The sequence below is a fragment of the Fundulus heteroclitus genome, chromosome 17, assembly GCF_011125445.2.
Source record: "Fundulus heteroclitus isolate FHET01 chromosome 17, MU-UCD_Fhet_4.1, whole genome shotgun sequence".
NCBI lineage: Eukaryota > Metazoa > Chordata > Actinopteri > Cyprinodontiformes > Fundulidae > Fundulus > Fundulus heteroclitus.
Genome location: NC_046377.1, coordinates 13529224 through 13548144, shown reverse-complemented (window position 1 = coordinate 13548144; position 18921 = coordinate 13529224). Strand labels below are relative to the sequence as shown.

Here is an 18921-nt window from a genome sequence, read left to right as displayed (position 1 = left end):
TTTTCTTTTTTTCTTTCTTTTCTTCTTTTTTTCCTTTCTTTTTTTTCTTTTTTTCCCCTTTTATATTGCATTTCTTATTCTGCCTGCCATGGCTGTTTGGGGCCTCTGGGGGAATAAGCAAAGGAAGAGAAACACCCAGACTACGTACGGTGTACTCAGCGATGACATTGGAGGTTTGAGTGTCTGTTTTTTCTTTTTTCTTGGAGGTGCTGAGCACATGAAGCAGCTCCTCTATACCCTCCTGCAGCAGTCTGTCAATCAAAGTCTTCAACAGAGGTAGCTGTGAAATAAAAAAGGCACGATTTACAATAGCTGGTGCAGCTCTGCTATTACAACATTACACTTTTCATAGAGCTAACGTATGCATGGTCATGTTCTAAGCTTACCCTTATTCCATAGTTTTCAAACATTCTTTCGATGTCCTAAAATAGAGACAAAACATGTTCAGAGATTCAATGGTATAAAGCGTGAGGAGGAATCTGAAAGCCATGTGTTTGACCTTCATCTCCAGAGACTTTCCAGGAGCTCCAGCATCACCCTGCGCACACATTGATGTTAATACACAGCAAAAATAAGGCAATTTTCATTTCCATGTTTTTGACATATACTGCATCTACCTTATCCCCTTTCAGGCCTTGTTCTCCTTTATCACCCTGAAAAACACAAACAAAGCGTCAAGCGCATACGGCATTCCTGCAGTTTGTTTGAGAACCCATCTTCAATGTGATCCGTGTTACGATCTTACCTTCATACCCGGCGCACCCTACACGCAGAGAAAAAGAGGAGCGAGACATTTTGAGCATGCATCTAATATGCATGACATCACACTTGTAAAGCATTCTCTTTCGCCAGCCAGTTGCAGCCAGAAGTAAACTACAATGCGGCTATCGCTCATCAAGGATTTAGATTCAATGCAGGCGATGTCTGAATTATGCCAAGCGCCAGCAGAAACGGCATGCCGTTATTTATGAGCTACTCGTGGCGTATGCAGAAACGTGCACGGAGGAATAGTAAACTCACAGTAGCTCCTGGTGGACCCATCGGGATTGGAAAGGCCTGCCGGATTTCATCAACTGTGGCGCCCTGAACAAAGATAGGACCACATAAATCACTAAATCAGTAGCAAAATAATGTTTAGGTCTGTGCTTGATGCTTTTTTTTTTTGTCTTTATGAATAAAAAGGTTAAATGATACAGGGATTTGAAAATATGACCTGAAAACACAAAGCCATAACTAATAAATGTTAAACCTAGAAATATCTATTTAAAAGAAAATTTTATTCAGTTATTTTTGATTTAAAAACTAATTTTACGGGTTAAATTTACATTATTTTGTGAAAGCACAGAAGACGGCAACATTAGCAATTCCCAACCAGTTGTCAATACCTTTTTAGTTTTGTGTTTTACCTTTGTCTACTGGACTTAAAACAAGCTTTTTTAAAGTATTATATTTTCTATATACATTTTATGAACATGTTTAATTTTTTTTTTAAATGAAAGCTTTCATCAATTTGATACATTTTCTGTTTTCTGGAGAGTATTGTTGGATCCTGTATCAAAAATTGCAGCATAACTTACTCTGATCATTTGGTTTTTCAAAGCAATTTGTATATAAAATGCTCGACCTGTGTCACAGTGAAACCATTTTTTTAAAGGTTTCCATAAAGGTATGTATCAAGATATTTCAATACCATTATCAGGGTCAGAGCCCACTGTACATATGACTCAATTATAAAGTTATAGTGATTTTAAAAGAAATTTTTTTCTGGTTTTGAACCATTCAATATTGAGAAATTGGTAGATTTACATAAAAAAATAAAAAATAAATCTTTTATCAAATTGTACAATTTCAAATGAGAATTCAACACAAGGGACTAAACAATAAAAGCGGGAATAAAACTGAAGCAATTATGAATTCAAAAGATGCATTTTGAATGGTTTTGGAGAGCACAAAAAATATATAAGACTGCTACAATTTAGTTTAGACCTCATGAAAGGTCAGGGAACAGGAGCTAGGGACCATCACTGGACCGTTTCAGACTATCTGTGTTACACATATTGAAAGGCCTCCAATATCAGATATCTGCTTACTGATTAAGATGTCACAATAAAAGCATGGGTTTATTCCTACCTCGGGGGTGACAAGCACCTGCCTACCAGGCAAACCTGGAGGCCCTGGCTCCCCTTTGCTTCCATCTTTCCCCTTTAAAGAAAGAAAACAGAGTGAGCATCAGCTTAAAGAGTGATAAAACACTGTTTATAACCTTTAAGACTTACATTGAACCCGGGATCTCCTTTGTCTCCCTTAAATTAAGAGGTGGAAAACACCTTTTAAAAATTGCTTCAGAATTCTTAGTCACTGTGAAATATTTATTTAATAAAGACCTTTTCTCCATCCTCTCCTTTGAGTCCCTTTTCTCCCTGTTAAAAATAGAAAATATTAATTTTTTTTATTAAAGTTTATATGAAACAAAATACAGACCAAGCATGATATAAATGCAGCTTGCACTTCTCACGTCTTTCCCAGGCGGGCCTCTCTTTCCATCAGTGCCCGGTCTCCCCTGAAACAACACCAGGTTCAAAATTAGAATTACAAATTTGGATTGAATTGGACCCATTTGCCTTTTCTGCGAAGTGTCTTGAGATTACATTAGCAGCTAACTGAATCGATATAAATAAACAGTTTCTAAACCTAATTTGATCATAAAGCTTCTTCCGGAGGTGTTTAAAGTGATACTCACCGGAGTTCCTGGTAGTCCAGGCATTCCAGCAATCCCTTGGTCTCCCTTTTCTCCTCTCTGTTCATTGACAAACACATGACTTATTTAAACTTGGTGCATTTTAAAGAAAGCAATGAAATACACATTTAGATTCTGAGAGCTCCTGAAAAGATTCCTGCCTTTGACAACTTTAGATATTTTGAACATCTCTGGTATCTCAGATCATTTCACCGAACAAGCTTTTCATGTTTGCTAGCAGACAAAATTTTAATACATTTATTTTTTTGACAGAAAGCAATAGCTCTTGGTCAGAAGAAATGGGCTGCCATGTTTGTTGCATTCTAATAGGTTAATATTTTCCAGAAAAGATTGGGGATCATCTCTGACCAGCCATCCACATAGACCAATAATGGTTAGGAGTAAATTTTCACTCAACTGTCTCCAAAAGTGTGATTGGGTAAAATAAGAATTATATTGTTGTGTCTAGGAAAATTTAACAATATAATATTGTTTGTGAGTGTTGATGCTTTGCTAATCAGCACAGCACCTGTTGACGGCGTGCACACAGAAATAATGGTTACCTTTAAAATATAAGTGGCATTTAACTGCTTTATTTTATTTCCTCCTAGGCACCATATATTTGTTTTCTAAAATAATCTTAGTTGAATCTTTGGATTTTGTATTATGCTAAAAAAAAAAATCACCATGGATAATTTTTTTGAAGCATCACTTAAAAATTGAGGGCTGCTGAGAACCCCTAAAATAGCTTAAAATTGCAACTAGAGTACAATACCAAGTTTCATTAAGAAAGGAATAACTGCAGAAATGTGTGGTGCTGGTTAAGTTGCTTATAATGATCCAATTGATCTAATTAAAATCTACACGCTAAAGCTTATCTTAATTAACTGTCATATATTACATAATTGGGCTTTTAAAACCAAGCCGTCACATGACTAATAGTACCGTTCAAGGGGTTTTAAAGTGCAGCTTAGGCAGAGAGAATGGTGCTCATGCACGTTAAAATGTTTACATAAACATTGCATATGGAGTGTGTGCACTTGGGGGGGCACTATGTTCTGGTGGAGCAAACGAAACAGCGCCCCCTGGAGTCGCAGAACATGATGGGTCGCAGAAAACGGTGTTACACCAGCAGATGCCAGCGCAGCAGTGTTTTGTTGTTGCCATAATGTGTTTATTGAGGTAATATTCAGGACAGATCTGTTCACTATTTGACTGAAAAGTGAATGATTCAAGCTTCACCGCTATATGTTTGTACAACTCTAATATGGCCATGGCGCATGCACACTGGACTGTTCTACATTTACCAATTTGACGTCATTTGAGAAATGTCCATTTAAATCAGACTACACTGTTTTTGCATTTGCAAAATGCCAAAAAGATCTTTCAAAGGTATTCAATTCAATTTGAAAGTTTACCCAGGTATTATTGCCTTTTAAACTGCATGACTTAGGTCAAAGATATTTCTTTGAACAGTTTGATGAAATTATTGATCGTGCTTCTGATAGAAGCGGTCTAACCGGGGCAGATTTGCAAGCTCCCCCTTTACAACACAGAGATCAGGCTTTTATGGTTGTGTCTCCAAAGACTTTGCATTGTTGTACTTAAGGGACATCTGGTTGGTAGAGACATTTGTGTCATCAACTATGGGAATTTGTGTTTTTGGTTCTCGCTTGGTTTTGTGTTTTGGTTTTTGATTGTTACCAGTGATGTTCCAACCTCAGTTCATTCCTTTGTGTTCATTTCCTATGTTTTTTCATGCCAGTTCCTTGGCTTTTGTTGTCTTTTCTTTAATGAATGCCATCACCCTCAACATGAGGCTGCTACTTTCCTCTCTGCACTTCTTGAGTTCAAATCCATATTTCATGTCAGCTTGTGTTCAAGCTTCAGCTTCCAGCCCGATGTCTTGTTGTCTGATCGTGCTCTTATGCTTGCAAGTTTATCCCTTATTGTCAAATGTAGCATTGGTCATTTTGACCAAAACCCTCGGTTTTAAATTACGGGTTTTTAAAGTTAATTTTGAATTATTCCTATCAGAGTGGCTTTCAGTCCTTTTTGATACAGACTACAATAATGTCAGAGGGATGTGGCTTCACCAGCACAGGATTTTCCCTTGGGGAAAGGCCACGCTGTCTAAATACATTTAGTGCTTTAAATAAAAGTAAAATTGTCGCTCAGTCTTCTCAACATTTTACTTGCATCTAATGCCGACATATTTCTCAGACTAAACGGCGGAAACTGCAGGATCCATTCTCCTTTCTGTGCGCAGTCGAGAACTGAAAAGATGTTTCCGTCTTTGGCATTGTACTACATCACAACCGTTCTGCAGTCCTGTATTACCCCCTACAGCCCATACCTGTCACAGACTTGTCACCACCTCCCAAAACTGCTCTGTGGAGTAATATTGGGGGAATGACTTCCATCCCCCGTTCTCTGAGGGGACCTTGTAGATCCGCTGAGATGTAATGTATGTGTGTAGATTACCGAACAAAGGGAGTATCTCAACAGGGCTATCGATACTCTCTTACCCGCTTTTTTTTCCTATATCGTTCAGCCCTAGTTTGACGTATTGACTTAAAACGTATCCAAAACTGTGCCTACAGTGAACTCGAATGTTGGGGGGTTAGCCAATCAGAAGCTCCTGAAAGCCATGAGAACATCTAAACTTTTGCTTATAGGCACAAATAGTTTCAAGACAGTAATCTAAGTGTATGTAAACTTCTGAATGGGAAAAAAGTAATTCTATTCTGACATTCAGGAAATCAAAGTCATTTTGGTAATCCTAACTGTCCTAAGTTTACTCTTAATGTTTAAGAGAGAAAAATGTTTCCTCTTGAGCTTGAGCTTTCTCCAACTATCTGGTCTGAACTGCACAAAAAGCTTCAGTGTCCCTTCAAACACAACTTTTGTGGGGTCCGCTGAGTCTGATTTACTACATTTTAAGACAATACAACACCTACTATAATGCAGTTTAATTCCCATTTCATGGTCATACACACCAGAACATTACAGTATTATAGAAATTTAATGGGAATATTATGAAGGACGATTATGTATCATTAGATCACCTCTTTCCACTGCTTTGCAGCATCTTATAAGAACAGTTTCTAATGATATAATTAATCTCATTATCACAGTCTGGACCTGAATAAGTAACAGAAAATTGATGGCTAATTACACAATTTAGATATTCAATTAGGTTAAATCACTTAAAAAAAGCCCTGTCCATTAAAAATAGATTAAGATTTTAGTTCATATAGCTTATAGTAGGGCTAGTGTTGTTGCAGCCGGTTTGATTGTGCTGAATGAAGCCTCTTGGGCCTGCAGCGCTACATCCTCCTGTAGTGTTGGAGTCTATAGATGCATACATGCAGAGATCTCATAAAACATTTTACAAAGTAGGCATCTATCCCCATTATGTGACATTTAGAAACGTTTATTCTCACATATCAGTTGTGAATATCCATCTAAAAACGGATTTCTACTGCTTTAAAAGCTGAGGGAATCTTTTATTGTAAACTTTGTTATTAAAAATAAAAAAATATATATACTTACTGGACCAGGTTCTCCTTTGTGCCCTTTGTCACCCTACAGTGATGATGAAACATCCTGTATTTTATTCAGTGAAATAACAACAGAAACGACAAAAACCTCTTGATTGTATTTATCAACGGTTGAACCTTTATTCCCGGTTTTCCTGGAACGCCGTCGAGTCCATCTTTTCCAGAACCCTGAAAGGTAAAAGGGTTTAATATTAGAACACATTTTTTATCCAGTATTATGTCCAACACACAGAAAAACAATATAACAGATGACGACATGGAATCTTATTTCAGCACACCTGTGATTGTCCCGGTAATCCAGGTTTCCCTTCTGGACCCTGGAATAAATGTATTAAATATAATCAAGAAAGCTCTTAGATTATTGTTGGAAGTAAATTCTTGTGCAGCCAAATCTGTTAACATCACTGTGCTTAAATTAAAATGGTTTGAAATAAATCAGTTTTAAAAATGTTTTCTTTGCTTCTGAATGTTGCGTGTTTGAGTCAAAACAATAACCAGAAGCGTTGTCTAAAAGCCAAAATTCCCGAGTGTGCATGGCAGCGTTGTCAAAAAGGTAAATAGCCACACAAGAGTTCCTTAACTTGTTGGATTACTAGACAGATGACGTGTTTGTTAAGGAAAACAGCTCTGGATCGAGGAGTGGTGAGAACAAAGAAAGCTACAGTTTGGCTGCTAACATATTTTATTATTACTGCCTTCAAACGGTGAATAATTTGGTCATAACAATTTTATTCATCTGTTGAAAAAAGCTAAATACTAATTATTTATTGAGGTTCCCTTTCATGTTGTAAGTAATTTTTTTTATAAACCTAAAAAAAAAAAAAATACTTATATTCTGTAACAAAACACTGCATGTGTTCTTGGGCTGATGTATTATTTGCCTCCATCCGAGTTTTTGTAAGCAAATATTCTCTACTTTGATCTTTGCAGATTAGCTTTCTTCTAATCTCAGTCAGGATTCATTTGAAGCAATCGTTGTATGACTCATAATATTATAAATATTGATGATTAACAGTCTTCGCTCACATTGTATTGCAGTTAAACATAAAAACAAAACGTGGCATGTATTTATAGGAAAGCTCTACAGGATACTGATCACTGAACATTAGTAGTGGTGCTGGCATTGTTTGGCATCTGTATGGTCTGAGGGACTTGCATTTGTATTCATATCATATCATATCATATCATGGGTAATAGCTTATGTTTGGAAACACATTTGTCCTGCTGTTAGATGGCCTAGCATCAGAGTTGCCATTTACAGATGCATTAAAGTGCTCAACATTATTTTAGAGATGAATCACACATTTTAAATCTTGTGTTTCGTGTGACACCATAAATTCAGTATTATGAGTTTCACTTTGCTATTCCTCAGGTTAAGGTAACTAAATGCTGAGTTTGAAGATATCATTTACCTACTGAAGACCTATTAAGGAAAACAATATTTACCCTTGGCCCAGGTAGACCTGGTTCTCCTCTCAACCCAGGCTGACCCGGTTCTCCAGAGTCACCCTGTTTAAATGAAGACAGGAGAAAAAAGAAGTAGTCACTTAAAGTGGCAGTAGGGAGTTCCGAGAAAACTGTGGATTTAGCCTGAAAATTGTAAACCGGCACATCTTAGAGGTCCCTTCCGCTGCGCTACAGGTCTCCCCCTCCACAAGTCCTCCCACAAAGCAGAGCCCGCCGTGCTGCTCTGATGTTTACCCTCGTTTTATTTCAGGCTCTGCCTAATTCTTGCCTTCTAGCTTGCTTTTCGCCACCAGTCCTCTTCTCTTTGCCTGTTTTTGTTTTCTGAGCAGGTGCCACTTGAGACATTGGCAGTTTTCCTGTAACGTTAAGTTGTTTCTCCACCAGCAGCACAGCTGGAACACAAGCTTAAACGATGGTACCTGTTCTGCGAGGCAAGGGCGTGAGTAGTGCCTAGACGAGCGTTATGGACACTGCTAAGACACTCCTCCTGGCTCTGATTGGCTGTTTCTGACCGGGAGCGGTGGATTTCTGCAAATGGCAGTAGGACCACTAGGAGGAGCTAGAAAAGCTTGATCTTTTTCACAGAATATGTATCTCATATTTTACTGTCAGGACATAGTGTCAGTTTTAACAAATATGTAAACATTTCTTTTTTTTTTTTACCAAAGTTATCCACTGCAACTTTAATGAAAATGATTTCCTAGTGTGTCCAATTTGTCCTAGGTAGTCATAATTCTTGACCTCCGAGTCGGACATTTTAACTGAAACGGCACCTAAAGTCGGTATTACGAGTCGTAAAGTCAATGTAACAGGACGGTACCTGACTGCAGGATTAATGATGGCCGCCACTGGCAGCAATATTGAGTAAAACCTGATACTTTGACTGTTTTTAACAGTGCTCTACGTAACATTTAGTCAGTTGTACAGGTGCTACCTTTAAGTGTTCATCAGACAGGATATTTCAGCTCTGAAAATTTGAACAAAATACCACCTAGAACAACGTTATTGTCATTGTTATTATTTTAACAACAGTAGCCATAGTGGCTACACCAGCAGTGAAGGATCACCACCTACTGTTTGTTTCATGTTCAGTTGAACACTTTAGCACGGCTTTAAGAAAAGACTAAGTTTTAGCAATACAATGTGACTTTAAAACCCATTCTGTGACTTGGGTTTGCTGTATTTATACATCTAACAATGTTGTTTTTTGCGAGTGTCCATGTTTTTTCCTACTATTCGACAAGAGGGAAACTGGAACGCAAAATGGTGGAGACTGGTTAGTATCGACCCGAGGCAAAAGGAACGCACCGTTCGTCATGACGGGATGCTCTTAGCTATTTTTTTGACACGTACCTTAATGACACTGGTGAGTATGTTGTTGTCTGCAATAATCTGTCGATCAACAGAACAAACCCCATTTATTCCAAAGAACATGAAGTTACTTAAAGCAAATGTCGTCAAAAGTGATGAAAAGTGTAAGACGACGTGTTTACTTGTGTTCCCGGAGGTCCAGGTTTCCCCTTTGTTCCAATACCAGAGAGATCCAAGAGAACAGGGACAAAGCAACAGTTAAAATCTAAGATGTCACACGAATCATATTGTTTTCCGACACGAGGGAAAATTACGCTGTGCTCTCAAGGGTGAAACACACAAAAAGCCAAGTTAATTAGTATCATATCGAAACAGGAATCATCTCTTCACATGAGGATAAGAGGTTGTGCGGCACTTAAAGGGTGACTGCCACAGAAGAATGATCAGAAAGCAGCCAGAAGGAGAGACAATAATCAACAATAGGAGTGGGGTGGGAGCGCGCACGCAACGTACCGTCTCTCCTTTATCACCTTTCTTTCCATCAGTACCCTTTAAAAAAACAAGAGTTTTGTGAATGAATAGCTAACATTGTCACAATGTATCCAGGAGAGCAGCAAAAATGTGGCGACCGTCATGTACGACAACTTACAGAAAGACCAGGTTCGCCTTTCTCTCCAGGGTCACCTGGTCGCCCTGGTAGTCCCAGAGGACCCTGATCAACAACAAAAGGACAAAGTATCAACTCATGTTATAAAGAATGAAAAACTGAATTATGTAAATAGGTTGAGATATATGAAATTAGGGCTCTCAGGAGTCCATGCAAACTGAATACCGGGTTCCAAATATTTTGTTGTTGCTTCAAGTGAATCGAAGAACTGTTTAAAACCAATTGTCCTAAATTGCCATCAGGATTATGGCAGCTGATGGCATTTTTAAATCAGTTTATACTTTTTCTCATTAAAATTTGAACCATTAATCTTTTTATTTTAACTTTTAGAAGGTAAAAATATTGATATATACCCTTATTCCTCTTTCACCCGGCTCTCCAGTTAACCCTGGTTCACCCTGCAAGATACACAATAAAGAAATATTTTACAGCAATATCTTTTTTGGAAATTATTTGAATACATCTTGTTAATATAGAAAAGACAATATCCTCAGAAGCAGGATTTGATGTCAAATTTTCACTGAAATAAAAATTGGCTTATGTAGGAAGACTGGTTGTACCTTCATCCCTGGTTCTCCCTTGGCTCCAGGTGCTCCCTGTATGGATGGGTGAGAAGGATTATTGCATTTGCTATGTGGACACTTGGCTGTTTGTGCAGACTGGAAGTGAAATTAAGGAACAAGCTGAAAGGTTTTTATGTTTTAACGCACAGTTGACTTGAAACTCAGTGCACTGAGAAAGTATTCATACCGTTTTACATTGTGGGATTTAACCTGACGAACCAAAACAAAAAGTAGCTGTCCAGTGGAAGGAAAGGGGAAACATATAAAAATCTGAAAAGTGTGGTGCCCCCCTTTAACGTGACGTTGCCTGATAAAAATGAGTGCAACCAACTGCTTTCTGAAAATCAAACCTTGAAAATCCATTGAAGCTTGTAGTTGCAACATAACACAAAAAGTTCAATTAGTGACTCTACTCTGGTCGCTCAACAGTTTCCTGTGTTTGGGTTGAATTATTAAAACTGTGCAATAATAAGGAATCAGAACTCCACTGCATCGTACCAATAACTAATTTCAATTGCTGTTTAACAGCAACACAGGACTTACTTACATCTTTACCTCTTAATCCTGGATCTCCATTATTTCCAGGTAAGCCAACACTCCCCCTTTCCCCTTTAGCCCCATCTTTGCCCTGAAATAATAACAAAATAACAACAAATCTTGTTAACAATCTCAGTAAAAACCGACAGCATTGTCAGGGCTTCAAAGAAATTAAAATGTGTTTTAACCACAAAATGGCATTAATGCAGGAAGAGAAATGTCTGTAAAAACCGCATTCATGTTGTTTGTTTCGATCTTGTTCTGGTCTTCAACACAAAGGGATGATATTTTATCTAAATCCCTGACCGTGCACACCCGGTTGAGACTAACTTTGTCTGCCTGTGGTGACAGGTAAACGGTTCGCTGTAGTTTTAGAGCATTCTTGCTTAAATCTGCTGCCTGCTGTGACAGGGAATGAAGTTGTTCAAGGAAGCCCAAGTAGAAAAATACTGACAAAACCCTGCAGAGAAAACCTCCAAGTCCAGCAATGAGTCGCCATCTGTTATAACAGCGACCGTTTCATAAAGCAAATGATGCTTGAAAGTAGAGAGAATCACACATAAGTGGACAACATGTGTTTTTTTGTTTGCTGTTTTCTTTACTAAGACTAAATGGGTGCCTGTTTCTGACACTGACATATATGTGGTACATGATGCTTTCCTATCTGTGCAGCGATATCTATAATATTAATAATAATACCTCTATAGTAAGTCTGGCATTAGCTTTTGCTTAAACATGTAAAACTCAGTAAATTAGTGTTTCCATGTTGTTAAAATAACTAAAATGAGGGGATTTGTCACAATCTGTTGGAGTTCTTCACAAAAATAGCTACAGTTCTTAAAAATAGAACATTTTGTTTTACTTAAATTTTTATTATGCAAAGGCTAATGAAGGTGTCAGCATTATTAAGGTTTCAGAAAGGTAGCAGTCTTGCTTATAAAAACAGTCTTGTTTTTGACAAGTCAAATGATCAAAAGGTTATTACTGATTTCTGTTTTCTTTTTGGCTCTACTAAAGTAAAACCACTTTCATAAAATTATGCTAGCATTTGTTCACCTCGAATTATTAAATTTTTCTCATTTCCTTCCTATTTTTCAATCAAAACTTTTCTGCAAAAGTAACGTGGAAACAAGATGCTGCTTTTAAAACAGACCTGTTAAAAAAATAGATGAAACCAGACAATATAATAAACAGGATATCCGAGGTCTAGTGGTAAAAGTTATTTCCAGATACATAAAGTTAAAGGAATACATCTATAACAATAAAAATGTGGGTTTAGAGACAACTTATTCTGCACAACACAAACACTTGACTTTTATACCATCTGAAGAAGTTAAATTTCACTGACCTTTGGTCCTGGTTTTCCTGATAGACCAACATTTCCCTTTCAATAACAAAACATTTAAATTCAATTAACCGTTTTTTTTTTTTTTTTTTAAATTGCTTCATAATTAAAAAATGACATTGAATTACCGACTCACCCTCTCACCATTTACCCCCTTTGGGCCTGGCAGACCTGGAATCCCAAAACCAGGACTTCCCTGCGTGTATAAAATCAAACAGCAGCATTACGGTTACATTTTCTCAGCTCCCACCTGATTGGTTGTAGGCAAAAACTAACATTTCTCTCTTTTAACCTTCTCTCCTTTATCTCCTCGATCCCCTTTGATTCCCTGAGGGCCCGTGGGGCCAACCGGGCCGATATCTCCCTGGAAGAGAGGAAAATATTCACCTAGAGAACGTGGATATATACGCAGTCATGAGTGCGGCCAAACGCCCCCCCCCACCCCCAATCTAAATGATACCCTGTGGACTGAGATTAAAAAGGTCCCCTTTAACGAAGCATTCAGAAGCCAACTGCAAACGTTAATGAGAGAAATCCTAATTGTGTTTGATAAGTGGGCCCAGAGGGCTGAGTGAGTGCGCTACAATGCCCTGAATAATTAATTAACAATGTTTTCATGCAACAACACGTCAAAAGCAACACTTCTCCAAAGCAGAGAGAATGCATCTTCAACCAGTTAAGACAAATAATTACGGCCAACAAAACAATGCAAGGTTGGTGCAAATGTTAGAACGACGGTCTTCCAACCAGGGGGTAGTTTTAGCGGCTTAAATTTCACCAATATAAAATTTTCCTCTCATTTTCACATATTTTCAACAAATTAGGATATAATTGAAAAGTTAATTTCTGTTAGTAACTCAATTAACTAAGTGCAACACTTTATATGGATGGATTACAAACAGACAGATGTTTCTAAGCCTTTGTTTCCCCAGTTTCTGTTTACAGCTTATGCAGACATAAATGCCTATATGCCGGTGATTTAAAGCACAACAAGACTAGTTTTTACATACTGAATTGCCTTTATTGTCCCCCATGGGAGAAATTACGTTACAGTCTAATCCATCAGGGTCAGACAATGGGACAATAAATACCTGCTAGAACGTCAATGTTTTCTGCAGAAATTTGAAAAGGTCTCCTTGGTTGCGACAGGACTACAGTGCACTCCCAGTCGTGCATTGCGGGCCGTGAGAGTTTCCCCAACAGCTTTGAGCATGCAAAAACCTTGGCAGAGCTGCCCATCATGGTCCTTAAAGATTCTTAAGCCTCTCGCCAGCTATACCAGCACCAGGCTGGTAGAACTTCACGTACTTTGTTGTAAAGAGGCTTTCACACGGAAAGCAGCGGTGGCAGCTCAGCGCTCAGAAAGCCATGCGTTTGTACAGTGTAAAACATTTGGTGTTGCACTGAGCAAAGTACAAGTGGAGCCAAGACCCCCTACTGCGTGGACAGCTTGGTGAAGCATGCATGGTGTTAGGATCAAACTTGAAAGCTGTTAAAGTGTGACTGCACAACCATGGATGGTTGTGTGGCCAATAGACAGAGGATAGCTATCAAACTGCTGGGGATGCAGCACTAAACAGATGGTCAATGTAGAAACAGCTTCTTAATCAGGTCATCTCTGCTCTTATCAGCAGGTCTCTCTCTTTTTTCCCCCTCTTCCTCTCTGTCTCACTGTGGCAGGTTTAGTTCTGCTACTCAGTACAGATCAAGACAAATGTATAATTATAGCTAGTAGCAAGCCGACTTTGCACGTAGAACCCAGCAACAATGAAGATTGAATAAATTGAGTAGAGTTCCCCTGGTTCTGTTTTCTCCCCATCCCCAAACGGCTTACCACTGACTCCCACAATTAGCTTAGTACCTGCAGTGTTTAGTCTGAAAGCCACATAACACTACGCAATCGCCTCTTGCTGCTGTTTTGAGTGTGACCAAAATTATCTTTAAAATAAAAACAAAAACAAAAAACTGGTTAGAACAAAAGCCACAGGATCCTCAACAATAAATCCAGTGTCATGATTGGTTTGACATGAGAGTTGAAACTGGTGAGCAACAGGATCCCGTTTTTCCCCAGAGCCTCCACCTAGGGAAAGACGCACACACCTCCGAATTGCACGCTGACCACCCACGGAGAGACCACAGGAAGTGGTAAGGCTTTCAGGCTACAAATGACAAATGTTATGCACTGTCCAAAATAAACTCAATCATCACACTGAGCATAGGGTGAGGGGAGGAGCTTAATCAGAAGTAGCAGGAGGGAAAAGTGTGCATATAATTTAACACGTAGCCACAAGATAACCCATAGATTCAGATTTCTGTGCCTTGCTGCAATCAGCTCCTAGATATCTATGAACAGCACACAGACTTTAGAATTTGTGTGCAACATTGCTTCAAAGCGTAAGTGTCAAGATAAGCACAGAGAGGGTTAGAAATTAGCATAAAGTGGAAGACTGTGCGACGCGTAGCATTCTTCAAAGGTATTGCCTTCCAATGCGTCCTCACATGCTACTGAACACTGGTTAAAATACCGGCGGTGCTTTTCTTATCCACAGGCTAAATTGATGGTGAAAGTGCAAAAATCTTCCACATACATTTGGAATCCAGATACTGCAGAGGAAAAAACTCAGCAGTTAAAAAAACTATTTGGGGAGTAATACCAAAATTCCTTTAATGTTGAATGTTTTTGTTTTTTTTCCCAAAGTTGCTGATATGCATCAACATTCCAGCAGTTATATTCTTTAAGTAAGACATTTTTTTTTATCACAAACTAGTGATGATAACTTTATATAATATATTTCCATGCAGTTTTGAAAACATGGCCGCAAATCTTAATTTTATGCTTTAGATTGCAAAACACGTTGCAGTACGATAAAAATTAGGTTTTAAAATTAGTGCAAATCAGCTCTGAGTTGAGCTCCCTTCACCCACGAATGAAGTGTTGTTGAAGATTAAAACAAAAACCGACTCACCCTGGCACCCTTTTTTCCAGTAGGGCCAATTATCTGGCAGATGGGTAAAAAGGAGACAGAAAAGTGAGTGACAAGTGTTTTTATTTGTGCTGTTTAAGTGCATAGTTGGGTTTTCTTACCCCCTTGGCAGGATCTCCAGGGACTCCTCTTGGACCTTCATCTCCTTTCAACCCAATAGGCCCAGTCAGTCCCTCAAAGTAAAATAAACATGTTAATATGCTGGATGTTCTTTTTTTTAACTTGTTTTTCTCCTTCTATTATGATTCAGTGCTGTGGTCTATTTTAAAAGATGTTAAATGATCCCCATAACGAGATATATTTTCTAAAGTTGGCTGCTTTATATCAGGAATAACTGACAAATATGACTAAATCTGTCAAATTTACCCACTGAGATTTGAAAGTTTGGCTCATGATGGCTCAGACTATTTATGATAAACTCTCTTCCTGTGCGGCGTCTATGTTTCTCCTATCCATAAAATTCACTAACCTGAGGTCCTTGTGGTCCATCTGGTCCCTTTTCTCCTTGCTCTCCCTAAAAAAAATAGTAAAGGATTTAATGATTGTACACGTACATACACACCCAGTATGATAAGCCTTATGGATCCCTGAAGGAAAAATTATTTAATTTCAGCGAGAGTTAAAGGGAGAGTTTTCAGTCTAATGAGGGGAGAATAAATGACTGAAAGAGATGAACTCACCTTGTCCCCTTTCTCTCCTTTCAATCCTTTTTTCCCCTGAGAGTAAAAATGAGTCACACAAAGTGAGTCTTTTCATCACCGAGTCTTAGCCTCAGTTAAAAAGGTTGATTATAACTTATTCTAAGCAGGCACAATTAATTAATGCGCTCTGCGGGGTAAAACAAGCAGAAGTTGGTGCAAGAAATCAGCTGAACATAGAAAATAACGACAAACCCGGGTTCCACCTAGTCCTTGGATACCCTGGTCTCCACGGTCACCCTTAAATTGCATACAAATATTAGTTTGCATTAAAAATTACGTTAAAAATGTCACATTCAGCATGCTGAACATCAGTGTTTTGTACCTTCGGTCCGTCTGCTCCTGTTAAGCCAATGTTTCCCTGTAAAATAAACAAAATCCCTTCAGAAAAATGCCCTGACAAGATTTATCCTTTAATAGAGCACTTTTTATTTTTAACATATTTTGTATATCATCCTTTTTCGTCTTGTCATTTTAATGGTTTCTTTTGTGTGTTTTCTGTATTGCACATTGGGCTTTTTAATAATGTAAAGTGCTTTTAAAAAAGCTGGTATTGGGTTTTATTTCACTGCTTTCTTTTTATTTTTTTCTGTTTTGAAACCACAAAAAATAAAATCTGTTGGTCTCTTTTTGGCATCAAGATAACAATTCTCTTTACCACATCGCCAGACAGGACACATAAAAAAAAAGAAACCACGATGCCACTCTTCTCCAACAGTGTTCACTGTACATTTTACCAAGTGTGTTACGCTCTTCACTGCGTGTGGTGAAAGGATAAACTTTAGTCCAGCCTTGTTTGTAACATGTTCCAGTTGTATTTATTGTTCATTTATTTATTGTATTTATTTCCCCTGATTCTAGATGTGAACAAAAGTAGGCATTTTCCTGTAGTCGGTTCATGGAAGGACAACAGAAACTCTGCCTTTGCTTAAATGCCATGCTCTCTTGTCTTACCCCTTATGAAGAGTGGCTAAGAGAAATTGTCCTCTTTGGTTTTAAAGCTGTTTGCATATCTTTACCAAGACAGCTAATATGTTATATATAATATATTCTTTTGATTCTGTCCTTTTTTACTTTTAAATGGTGCCAAAATCAATGCTGGGACACTGAAGCTCTACTTATGTACCTTCTCTCCTTTCTCTCCTTTCTCTCCTTGAACCCCTTGTATGCCGACTCCATCTGTACCCTGCAAAAGATTTATCCACAAAAAGTTAAATCTTCAAGTCCAATACTTATTTATTCGTAAGTGCAGAAACTGCAAGTGTTAGTAATACCTTTTCTCCCTTCTGACCTGGTAATCCTGGTATGCCATCTATTCCAATGGGACCAGGAAGACCTGCAATACCCTGCAGTGGTTTGCATGTGTGATAGAATTTTTTTTATTAACATTTAAGTCATTTGCTTTTTTTCCCCCCCTGTTCAATGTCCTTTTTCCACTATTTATAACTTTTAACAATTATGAGCTTACATCTCTTCCCGGCTCTCCTTTGTCTCCTTTCATGCCTTGCTTCCCCCGTAAACCCTTTCAAAAATTAATGACAATGTGATCACGTATAAAAAGAAAGCCAGCATATTATATAACAAAACAAGCAATTCCGTGGTTGTAAAAATAGGCTTAAGTGCAAGGATTGTATTGAAGTCAAGTTAAAGCAAAACTCCCAGCAAGTCATTTAACATAAAAAAAAGAAAAGAAAGCGAGGCTTCACGCTTACTTTGGCCCCCGGCTCTCCAGGATCTCCCTACAAAGCATAAAAATAAAAGCAGATCAGCTGGACTGAGGAATACATCCAAATATCTTTATTTCTTCCTAAATGATTCTGTATATTGTGCAACATGATGACAGGCCAAGGTAAAATAAATGCAAATAATGAATATTTCACCTTCACAGATATTCCTGGTGGTCCTTGAGGACCTGTCTGGCCCGGGAGGCCAGGGGATCCATTTGCCCCCGGCACCCCAGGTGATCCCTGCGGGCCCTGGAAGATTCCGGTAGTTTAAGCTTTGATCTGCTCAACCATCACCCAGGCACAAAACCGTGCTTTGCAACTTACTGAGGATCCAGGTTCTCCTTTTCTTCCGGGTACAAAATTGGAATCTGTGCCAGCTATAACGTAGCCAGGCTCTCCCTGCGGTGTGACAAAAGTAAAGCATGGATTTCTGCACAACAGTAAACATTCACATGTTCTGATTAGCTCCTATTTTATCAATCCAACAGGAACATTTGTTGTAAAAGCAGTCTGGAGAACGTCCTGCAGATCTGACTTACTCTCTCCCCCCTCTGTCCTTTTAGACCAGGGACACCAGGCGGACCCTGCATTGGACAGAGATTAAATAATATCAGGAAATACAATACTCAATTGTACATTTGACATTAAAAACATAATTTATATACTTGAAATAAAACTATAATGTTTAAGCTTTTTTAAAATTTAAAAACTTCTTTAAAGCCACTCCATCTGCTCCATATTCCCCACTAAGGCCAATGATTTTGTTTTTATACCCCTTTAATTTACTCACACTGTGTCACGTTGCATTTGAAAACTTCAACACATTTTCAGATGATTTTATGTAACAGAGCCTGAGCACATAGTTGTGAAGTGGAAAGAAAATGAAGTGCTCCCTTTCGATTTCTTTGCAAATAAAAATCTAAAAAGTGTTGGAGTTTATATACAGCACCCTGAGGAAATGCTAAGTAGAAGCACCTTTTGCTACATTCGCAGCAGTGAGTCTTTTGATGGTTGGCACATCGCTGGCAACGTTGCACATTCAGAGGCTGAAACTGTTACCCGTTACGCTTTGTGACAGGGCTCAACTTCTGTAAGACTGAATGAATTTCAAAATATTCCCACATATCCTCAGTTGCTTTTTACAGATGCTCTGAGTTTAAGCTGTTTTGCAAATACAAAATGTGCAAAAGTGTCCGTCAAAGTGCAGAGCTGGCTGAGACATTGCCCAAAAGAGTTGCAGCTGCAAATGCAACTAAAGGTTGTTCAACAAGGCATTCCCTCAAAAAAGAAAGAAAGAAAAAATCACTTTAAGATTTTTATTT

General features: G+C 38.3%; 1 protein-coding gene across 7 annotated transcripts in view; it reads right to left on the bottom strand.

Moving 5' to 3' along the window:
- The window catches only part of col7a1l (collagen type VII alpha 1-like), a 94809-nt gene that overhangs the window by 43105 nt on the left and 32783 nt on the right, over positions 1-18921 (bottom strand). For 6 of the 7 annotated variants that reach the window (XM_036148854.1, XM_036148853.1, XM_036148858.1 and 3 more), the window contains 38 exons: positions 18139-18183; positions 17924-17998; positions 17753-17848; positions 17585-17611; positions 17341-17394; positions 17147-17218; positions 16999-17058; positions 16198-16233; positions 16068-16112; positions 15855-15890; positions 15644-15688; positions 15276-15347; positions 15157-15189; positions 12483-12554; positions 12327-12386; positions 12194-12229; positions 10856-10936; positions 10306-10341; positions 10099-10143; positions 9728-9790; positions 9592-9627; positions 9261-9287; positions 9121-9159; positions 7747-7809; positions 6579-6617; positions 6418-6468; positions 6293-6325; positions 2741-2797; positions 2516-2560; positions 2385-2420; positions 2277-2303; positions 2131-2202; positions 1021-1083; positions 746-763; positions 618-653; positions 500-538; positions 387-422; positions 149-280 (listed from right to left, as the gene is read on the bottom strand). In XM_036148854.1, the coding sequence (XP_036004747.1) occupies positions 149-280; positions 387-422; positions 500-538; positions 618-653; positions 746-763; positions 1021-1083; positions 2131-2202; positions 2277-2303; positions 2385-2420; positions 2516-2560; positions 2741-2797; positions 6293-6325; positions 6418-6468; positions 6579-6617; positions 7747-7809; positions 9121-9159; positions 9261-9287; positions 9592-9627; positions 9728-9790; positions 10099-10143; positions 10306-10341; positions 10856-10936; positions 12194-12229; positions 12327-12386; positions 12483-12554; positions 15157-15189; positions 15276-15347; positions 15644-15688; positions 15855-15890; positions 16068-16112; positions 16198-16233; positions 16999-17058; positions 17147-17218; positions 17341-17394; positions 17585-17611; positions 17753-17848; positions 17924-17998; positions 18139-18183 (1938 nt within the window). The remainder of the gene's footprint in view (positions 1-148; positions 281-386; positions 423-499; positions 539-617; positions 654-745; positions 764-1020; positions 1084-2130; positions 2203-2276; positions 2304-2384; positions 2421-2515; positions 2561-2740; positions 2798-6292; positions 6326-6417; positions 6469-6578; positions 6618-7746; positions 7810-9120; positions 9160-9260; positions 9288-9591; positions 9628-9727; positions 9791-10098; positions 10144-10305; positions 10342-10855; positions 10937-12193; positions 12230-12326; positions 12387-12482; positions 12555-15156; positions 15190-15275; positions 15348-15643; positions 15689-15854; positions 15891-16067; positions 16113-16197; positions 16234-16998; positions 17059-17146; positions 17219-17340; positions 17395-17584; positions 17612-17752; positions 17849-17923; positions 17999-18138; positions 18184-18921) is intronic. The other variant, XM_036148856.1, reaches the window with a different exon arrangement.